The following is a 9,795-nucleotide window of genomic DNA, read 5'->3' on the forward strand; positions in this document are numbered from 1 at the left end:
CAGCAGGGTGCTGGTTGGCGATGTTGTGCACCTGTTGCTGATTGCAGCCGTCCCGACCAGAGTCTGGCTGCGAAGTCCTCGTCCACGTGCGGCTGGACTGTGGAGCGTCTTTGGGTTTCCTCTGAGACTCGACTTTGCGCTGGTGGAGCTCTTCGGATCTGGCATATTTTTTAAATAGCTGATACAACTCCTGGAGGTTCTTGGGCGGATCCCTGATGCAGTGGTTGTAGAGGACACCGGCCCGAAGGCCACTGATGGCGTAGTGGATGGCGATTTGGTCATCGACCGAAGGCAGTTGTGACTTGATGGTCAGAAACTTGCGGTAATACTCCCGCAGCGTCTCTTTTTCCAGCTGCTTGCAGAGTGAAAGTTCAGCCAAGGCATCGGTTTCTGGGCAGTAACCTTGGAAGTTGAGCAGGAATTTGTCTCTGAGGCTTCTCCAGGAGTCGATGGACAAAGGGGGCAATCTGGAGTACCAGGTGAGAGTTAGGCCTTCGAGTGCGATGATGAAGGACTTGGCCATCGTGGCGTCGTCCCCTCCGGAAGATGCAACGACGACCTGATAACTCATGATGTACTGTGTTGGGTCAGCGCTGCCATTGTACTTGGGATATGTCCCTGCCCGGAAGTTGGCAGGCCAGGGTGTCACTTGCAGGTGCGGCGCCAGGGGACTTCGCTCGTCGAGGTAGTTGACGCCTTGGAATGCCGCGGCGTGTGGAATGGCATGGTCGCGCTGGGGGAAGTGTAGGTCTTCGACTTGTGCGTGCTGTTGCAGGGGTGGCCCGTGCTGCAGGCCGAAGTGGCCTTCGCGCTGCATTAGCGCGATCTCTTGCTTGAGCTCCTGGGCCTTCTGCTCTTCGTCTCGTATCATTTTCCGCACCTTGGCTTGTGCGGACACACGTTGGCGCTTGGCCTCAAGTATCTCTTTTTGCTTCTGGAGATTGCGGTTCTTGATGCGCAGGGCGCGCAGCTGTAGCTGTTCTTCCGCTGAGACACCGATGACTTTGCCGTCCTCGGTGATATCCGCGCCCTCCGGTGGAGCGAAGTCTGGGGGAGGTTGCGGCTGTCCTTCAGAGCCGCAAGTGCAGAGAGTGTCGTCTTTAGTGGCCTCTTGGTGGATGGTGTGGGTGAGCGCGAGGGCCTTGCCCTTTTTTGCGGCCAGCAGTGCTGCCTTCGCAGCCTCGTCAGCCTTCGAGCTAGCTTTCTTGGGTGCCATCGCGGGTGGTTTTTCGTAGCACGAACGGTGGGCGCCAAATGTTGGAACTTGCTCTCCGGTGCAAGTTGATCCAACGGGGGAGTGTAGCAACGTAAACAGGGTTTTTGCTCGAGATGGCAATAGCTCTGTTAATCTAGCCTCTCAAGGGCACTGTGCGGGGGTATTTATAGGTGTCTGAGTGCCCAGCGTCCAGTGTTAAGGACGCATGTGCCCCCACACACCTAGGTTATCCCCGGAATATTCCCATAAAGCGGGGTTACAGACCGTAATTACAGGGAGACCTTTACAAATTAGGCACGTAATGCGCAGCGGCCAGACAGGGCCTGTTACAATGGGCCGGATCACACGTGGGCCTCCGTTTTGGACGAGGTCGCAAAATGAGACGACCTCGTCACAGGTCTTCGTCCGGCGACGTGTGGGACGAAGGGTAGGTCTGCCCATCGTCTTGTCTCCGTTGGTGCAACGAGGTTGGCGAAGGCATCGAGCGAAGGGTGGCGTCTTCGCCTTCGCCCCAACAAGAGGCGGGGACACATCGGGCGCCGCGGTGGGTACGACGGGTGCGACAACATCCGTGGGAGCACATGCAACGTGGGCGCGAGGCGGGGTGCGCGGGCGAGGGCAGGGCTATGGACGCTGACTTTACACTCTACGCGTGTCATCGTCAGAGTGAGTCGAGAACTGAACGCATGCAAGGCAAAGGAGGCGAGAAGGGGAACCTATGTACAACTAGTAGTGGTAGGTACCTCGGGAGCAACGACAGGGGGGCACGGTCGTACCCCGTTCGCTTACGTTGTCATCGTCGCCTGGCTGGCACGGCCGGGCAAGATTCGGCTCACTGCAAGAACAAAAGAGGAGGGAGAGGCGTGTGCTGCGGTCGGGATTCGAAATGTCGGAGCGTGGGGACTAGAGCGGCACCCATCGTCGCACGTGTGTGGCGTTCACCGATCGCTGCCGTAGCAGATATGGCATCATGCATGGAGGGGGCACCGGGGCGGGAACAATGGTATCAAATGGGCTGACAGACTCCTTTCCTAGCGAGGAAATGGTGGATCAGGGTGAATGTCGCTGGGGAGGGGGCCTGGATCAATAGAGTACTAGCCAGTTGCTCGTGCTTTGCTACAGTTTTCATATATCATATAAAGAGGTATTGAGATATTTATTTAAATATAATTATTATTTATTTCTAAACATTAAGCTATGTGTGGTTTGATGGTTAGCCTCAAATTTTGGAGCAAGGTGCGTTGGTTCAAATGCTTGTTTTACAATATTTTTCGCGGTGGTAGCTACGCGGACACGGGTCAGATGTTAGATGCAGCCTGCTAAGTGTGGGGCACATAGAGCAATAGTTGAGAAAGCGTTACGCGGACGCTAGGCGTGGAGCCCACGAGACACGGCAAGTACAACAAATTTAAAACACCACTACATTTTGTGTTCTGCATGACCTAGTCAACTTTATCATGGTCCACACCGGGGTTTTTTCCCATATTTTTTGTGTCAGCGCCCAAGAAAGGTGAAGACGTTAGGCATTCCAAAAGTTGTGATGGCTGACTCGCATGAATAAGGATTTGTCAAAGCTTTTGAGGAATCGGTGAATGAGACTGTCTCCAGCAGCGTCCCCTAAATTTCGTCCCCTAAAGGAATATTCTCTGTCCTTTACAGAACACTCTAAAAGATTCTATCTTCTATATATTCTCCGTCTCCAGCAGCGTCCTCTAAATTCCATCCCCTAAAGGTACAGTGTTAACAGATTCACATTTTCCATTTCTTTTTCATTTTTCTTTGTTTTCTTCTCATTTGACACTATATAAATGATCCGAAAAAATTGTATTTATTAATTTTTAAAGCAATAAATTCGAAATATCAATAATAATTACATTGATTGTTTTGTTGCTGTGTAATTGTTGTCGGTAACGCGCCACATAGTATAATATCGTTGCCAAAATAAGTTTTCAAATGGACAAGCTTGCACCGTAAGCCAGTACTCTTCTTCGAGAAGCCATAGCCTTGCTTCCCTTGCACGACAAGCGCACGTCTTCTATCCGAAGCGTACTTCCTCTATAAATACCAAGTGACCCTTCCATACTTCACTCAACCTTGCCTTTACAAACTCGACAACCATGAATCCCTACTTAGAAAACAATTTTCTTGTGCGCTTGATGGAAGAAATGGAAGAGGAAGAAGAAGAGTTGCAGTTGGCGAGGCACATGGTCAATAGGAGGCGACGTGCACGCAATGAGCGTCGTCATGGTGGTTCGATTCCAGGGCGTGTTAGGATTCATCATGATCACATGAGCGGCGATGCAAGAATCCGAGCGGACTACTTTGGAGCCAACCCGGTGTACACGGATGCTCAATTTCGTAGGAGGTATTTACAATTAACAAATTCTTTTTACCATGTACAAAACTTCATGACCCCTATTATGACACATGAATTCTATGGTAGGTTCCGCATGCGTCGCCATGTCTTTGAGCGCCTTGTTGATGTTGTGCAACAAGTGGATCCTTATTTTATTCAGCGTCCAAATTGTGCGGGTGAGATTGGTCTTTCTGCTCTACAGAAAGTTGTTGCTGCTGTTCGAATCCTTGCTTACGGTATTCCAGCTGATGCCGTTGACGAATACGTACGTATTGGGGAATCTACTGCTCATGAGGCATTGAAACACTTTTGCACGGTCGTCCAAACCGTGTTTGCTCCATATTATCTCCGTGCACCAAATGCAGAAGATATCGCACGCCTTCTCCAAGTTGGCGAGTCACGTGGGTTTCCTGGTATGCTTGGTAGTGTTGATTGCATGCATTGGGAGTGGCGTAACTGCCCAAGTTCATGGAAGGGGATGTTTACAGGGCGTGGTAAACATCCTACCATGATCTTGGAAGCTGTTGCGTCGTATGACCTGTGGATATGGCATGCATATTTTGGTCTGTCAGGTAGTTGCAACGACATAAATGTTCTTCACAGTTCAAACCTTTTCGAAAGGCATCTAAGCGGTGACACACCTCCTGTTTCATTCACTGTGAATGGTCACACGTACAATATGGGATATTACCTAGCAGACGGGATTTACCCTGACTGGCCCGCATTTGTGAAGACAATCCGTAACCCCTACGACGTTAGAACCCAACACTTTGCAACAATTCAAGAGTCTGCTCGAAAAGATATAGAACGAGCTTTCGGTGTACTCCAGAAGAGATGGGGTGTGGTCCGTGGACCTGCATACGGTTGGAGTCCAGAACACATTGGGGACATCATGAAAACATGCATAATATTGCACAACATGATAGTAGAAGACGAAGGTCCATTGTCTTTGAACACAACCTTTGAAAACATCGGAGTGCTGGCAGACACAACTCAAGGTTCAATGGAAGAGCGCAACGACTTCGTCAATCAAAGGTACAACCAACTGAAAGACTGCAACAAATATACTCAGCTTCAGGTAGATCTGATACACCATCACTGGGCGCGACATGGATCCGGAGTTGCATAGGACGCAATGAAACAAGTTCTGTCATGGCTGTTCTTATCTACTGTCGAACTGTCTTTGTTTACTTTACATTGTTCTACTGTCTGTGTTAGTGTCATGTCTGTTCTACTTCATGTGTCAAGTGTGTGTACTGTGTGTCTTAGTGTCCAAGTGTCGTAGTGTCTCATGCTGCTGTTTGAATTCAATAAGAAGGAGTACTACTGTCATGCAACCACATGTGTGTACAAATGCTAAACAAAAACTGCACCAAGCTCACAGTTCATGAAACCAAATAGTTCAACACATATAGTAAAACATTCAGGTACAAACCATGACAAATAGTTCAAAACAATAACTTGAAAACAAATAGTTCAAAGACGACCTAAAAAATCTGGTACAAACCAGATTACGATCTGACGACAGCAACCTCACAGTAACAAGTCCGAGTACGCCTCATTCATAAATGACAAACAAACATATTAAGTAAGGAACCTTCACTGGCCAGATGAAGTAGACCCAGTAACCCTTGCCAGTATCTCTTGTTGCTTGGCTTCATAGTACTGGCGGAGGAGAGGGTTACATTTGCTCAAATCCATGCTTAAGATCATTATCTCCTCTTCCTTGTCCTCCTTTAGTTTCTGCCTTTCAAGCCTTAATTTCTCTAGGTTCAACTTCTTTTCAAGGAGCAATTTCTGCCTCTCATTTCTGTTCATTGAATCCAACTTCTTTTCCTCAGTTGTAACAGCTGTTTTGTACACTGACAGGCGCTCCAAAGAAAGATCACCCATGCGTGTCATAAACTCAGAATCTGATGAAGATGTGTCCACAGATTTAGTCCTCTTTGCCTTTTCCTTCGAAGAATCTCGACCAAGGGGCCTCTTGGATGTGAAGCTTGATGGTACAGATTCTTCTGCATCCAAATCGACAGTGTTAGAATGTGTGGGATTAGCGTTGGCTTGCTGTTGTTGTTGACCCATGTGGTTGTCCATCCATTTTGGTTGGTCCTTAAGAATGGCCCAACAGTGTAAAAAGTGGAAAGGCTTCTTCTCAATTGCTGCAAACCTAGAAGCTGCCAGTGATGTCTGCCACATATAACAAATGGTTACAACAGGAACCTACTAACAAACCTCTAAATAGTGATGTCAAAATGTAACATGAAAGATTTACCTTGTCTGCGTCACTGAGTCCACTAGGATTCTGTCGGAGGACTGCCATCATGTATCCAGCAAAAGTGGAACACTGTGTTTTGATAGTATCCCATCTACTCATCAAAGATTATGTATCTTGTGTCGTAGAGAATAAGTTTCCCTTGAGTAAGTTATACTAAGACAATCCAAAATGGTAAATTTGTATCTCATTCATATGGATTGTAATCTTTGTTTTCTAAATAGCTACTCTTGATGCAGTTTAAAATTTCCTTATCGTTAAATCTAAAAGTGCATAAGAATATTTTTGTTGATATTCATCACATACATATGCACTAACATGGATATGATTTTTAAACTGTAAAAGGTACAATTAGTGATCCATACTCTCTAAATTTTGAAAATCCATATTTTGATATCTTAGAAATCTACTTCAATCGATATCCATATGCTTCACATTGAATTGGATCACTAAGTTGTAAATTCCATGCATAACTTGTCTTTATGATATGAATGCTTGTGCGACTAACCTTGATAAGCTAGGTGCACCCAAAGTCAAGGTAGGTTCATCATCAAGAAGGCAACACAATGATGTATTAATAAAAGGAGAAAAGGCTCCTATTCTTAACTCTAGTTTTTATCTATGTGATTAAATATTGACTTGAAACCATGTAAGATGGTTGTCAAGTATATGTGGGTGCCTACACAAAGAGAAAGGCCACAATAAGGATTGTGTGGGTACTCAAGGCTCTTACTACTAATCTCAAAGGACCCAATTCAAATTGGGTACCAAGATATGAGGCTTAAACTTGTTTTGCAGGATCACTCCTTCAATGGATCAAGTTGGGTGCTCGATAATGAATGTATAAATCATCTTTGGAGATAGTAGCAAGGGTGGTAACAACTGAATCTCAAGTGCATATTATTTTCAAATCTTATCTTTTTTTGTGACTTGTGTAGCCACTAAAGAAAAAGAAGCACTTGAGGATATACATCAGTTGTTGATAAAGGTCTAATTGGAAGATGAATGAATATTATCACATGGTGAACAATCCAAAATTATGTGACGTATTCTCTGTCTAGTTAATTTGGATTTGATTCTTCTTTATTAGACACTGACCATAATATGGATTAAGTCAGCCCTTTAGACTTTATTGAACAACCATGCATATTATCCATGTCATTCAAAATATATTGTGCATGAGGGATCAAGGGAAATTTAGTCCATATTTTGAGGTTTCTCTATTTTAGCAACTCGTTTGCCCTTCACATATAAAGGGTTGATAAATAAGAAACTAGTGCTTGTGCTACTAATGCCATCTCTTGTGTTGAGTTTATCCATAGAAAATCTATGTTAAGAGATGGTGCTTGTTTTAAATTGTATAAATCACAAGCTTAAAGGATACTATTCAACTAAAGTAAGAAGAAGTTGATAAGAGGCCAAGGTATGAAAACTTCCTCTCCTTCAGTTGTTTTAGTATTCTATCCTTAGTGGGATGTACCATAGTATAGGTTAAATTCCTCGCAATATAAAATGTTCAATAGTGCATATAACTTTGACATCAACTATATGTGTGCACTAATTTAAAGGAATTTAGTCTATCCTTTTGGGTTTCAAGAATGATGATTCATTTTCCATCCACATATAAGGATTATCATTTGTGAAACCCTCCCTCGTGTTTCTAATGCTCTCTTTTCTAAGTGTTTAAATAAGGTCCTTCCAAGTGCTTTCAAGATGGATTCAAAATTCACGGATATAAGAGTCTTGGTTGTTTCAATCATTGAGTTTCAATGGGTCTCATATCAAGTTTGATTGAACCAAGCCAAGATCAATGAAGTTCAAGATCGCCTGGTTGGATGAAATCATAAAGAGAAAAGAAATCATAGTGATTCAAGAAGGAAGTTACACTTTTTTGTCAACCTAATAATGAAGATGTAGTGACATATTTATATGATATCCTTCATTATGAGGTTTGAGGTTCATATTAGCATGCTTTACCCTCCAAGATTTCAATTGATATACTTTTAGTTCTTAAACTTTTAATTGGTTTAATTTTCATCATCTATGTAAAGCATGTTATGTTAAACCAAGATATAGTGCAAACATCTCCTTTAACCTCGTATTGTTAATGTGCATAAGTGTACTTTGTGTACTCTTGCATGCACAAATTGAGGAAGAGTTTAGCCTATATCTTGTGAGGCTAATGATTTCTTCAAGTTCATGTTTTGTAGTCTCACACCTTGGAGAACATCAAATGAGGATGAGTGGTTCCAAGGAAATGATCAAATATTTACCACATGTCACCCCATGGATTAGTTCTATTGGGGGGACGATATGTGTTCTCTAGCATAAATTCAATTATTTCAAATATATTATGCCTTGACCAAGATATATGATGAACTCCTCTAAGAATCTTAATTGAATCAAGTGCATGTTACAAGTAATTTGAGTACTTGATGCATACATTTAGGGGGAGCTCATTCTATATCTTGTGTCCTTAAAGACTAACATTTTCTTTTAGTGAATTTGTGTAGTTCTTTGAAGAGAATAAGTTTCTCTTGATCGTTTAAAGAGGATAAGTTTCTCTTTGAAATGTCAAGCCTATCAAAAGCTAAGATAGAAATTCATGATTATAATGAAGACCATATGGCATGGAACAAAGGTGTGTCACTCCATGAACTATTGTATTACATTTGTGTATCTAGGCTCTTACAAGTTAGTGTATGCATATATATGCAATATCTTAAGTCACATCATAAAGTTGCACTTGAATCTTGGCTTAAAATATTGCATATCATGTCGATTAGTATACCGTTTGATTATGAGTAATTCCTTAAATTGGTGCAATTTCATATTTTCGTACTTTATTTGTACCAAGGTTCAAATTGTAGAACTTAATCCCCTGGCCTCACAAGTCCAAGTGCATAAGCTAAACAAGTATTCATCACTTGTATGCACACATTTAGGGGGAGAATGGTCTATAATTTGCATCTTTGAGACTAACTTCATTTTCAAGTCTATTATGTGTGTAGTCTCAAATTAGAAAGGAATCTTCAAGCAAAGACAATCGCTTCCACTGCAAATTTTGATGAGTATCAAAGATTCTTTGCTCCAATAAATGTATCTTCTATACATTTCATAAGAGAATGAGTTTCTCTTGTATATGCCACTCCAACGTCATCTAAAATTGGTAAATATGTATCACATCTTTTTGGATTACAAATATCTGAAGTAGCATAGCTTATAGATTCTCCTGTCTAGAACTTAATTGATTAAATAGTGCACATGTTTCTTATGTTGCATGATTATGTTCAATTGATACTCCTTTTATGCCAATGGTACTTTAAGTTGCAAATAAGTACTCTCAACAGATATCAATTGAATTCATATATATGTGTGCACTAAAACTTGAGGAGAACTTAGTGCAATATGCTATTAGTGATCTATTTATCTATCAAATTGTATCAATTGGTGTTTTTCAATTGATATTTTTCATACATGATCACTAGTTGCATAATCCATACTTGTGCAATTTTCATGTTGCCTCTTGTTGTGATAAGAAAATGCTAGGTGACATCTAGACTCCAGGTATCAAGATTTATCCTTCAGTTAGTATGACAATCTTCATTTGCTATCTTGGACCTATGTCACAATTATGCCAACAAGAGCTTGCAAATGAATTCTAAATCCAACACAAGTCTGGAAACCCCTTGAAAAGGTAAAACACAAAGGTACATCACTTATGACACTTATCCATTACCTTTGTGCCATCTAAGGATCCCTTTCATGATAGTGTGTTCACATCTCGCTTAATCATAATTTCTATCCTTTATATTCTTTGTATCCTTTTTGGAGATTTATGACAAAGGGGGAGAAATTGTGCATTAAAGCTTACCTTTAGTCTTATGTAACTAAGTGTTAGAAGACTTTTAAAAAGGGGAGAAATAATTAACAAAAAGGGGAAGTCATAAG

The 9,795-nt window shown here is 42.3% G+C and overlaps 1 protein-coding gene across 1 annotated transcript; it reads right to left on the minus strand.

Annotated features, from left to right (window-relative positions):
- Positions 1 to 4,940: 4,940 nt before the first annotated feature.
- LOC103647410 (uncharacterized) lies at positions 4,941 to 5,948 on the minus strand. Its single transcript, XM_008671948.2, has 2 exons — positions 5,845 to 5,948; positions 4,941 to 5,759 (listed from the first exon to the last, which is right to left on the minus strand). The coding sequence occupies exons 1-2, from the start codon at positions 5,944 to 5,946 to the stop codon at positions 5,172 to 5,174; spliced, it is 690 nt and encodes a 229-aa protein (XP_008670170.1). The 5' UTR covers positions 5,947 to 5,948; the 3' UTR covers positions 4,941 to 5,171.
- Positions 5,949 to 9,795: the final 3,847 nt, after the last annotated feature.

Source organism: Zea mays, chromosome 2 (genome assembly GCF_902167145.1).
Source record: "Zea mays cultivar B73 chromosome 2, Zm-B73-REFERENCE-NAM-5.0, whole genome shotgun sequence".
NCBI classification, from domain to species: Eukaryota; Viridiplantae; Streptophyta; class Magnoliopsida; order Poales; family Poaceae; genus Zea; species Zea mays.

Bases quoted from the DNA above. Each gene is read 5' to 3' on its own strand.
- LOC103647410 (XM_008671948.2), bottom strand. From the start codon at position 5,946: ATGAGTAGATGGGATACTATCAAAACACAGTGTTCCACTTTTGCTGGA. The intron at 5,760-5,844 runs GTAAATCTTTCA...TATATGTGGCAG, and splicing joins GACTCAGTGACGCAGACAAG to ACATCACTGGCAGCTTCTAG.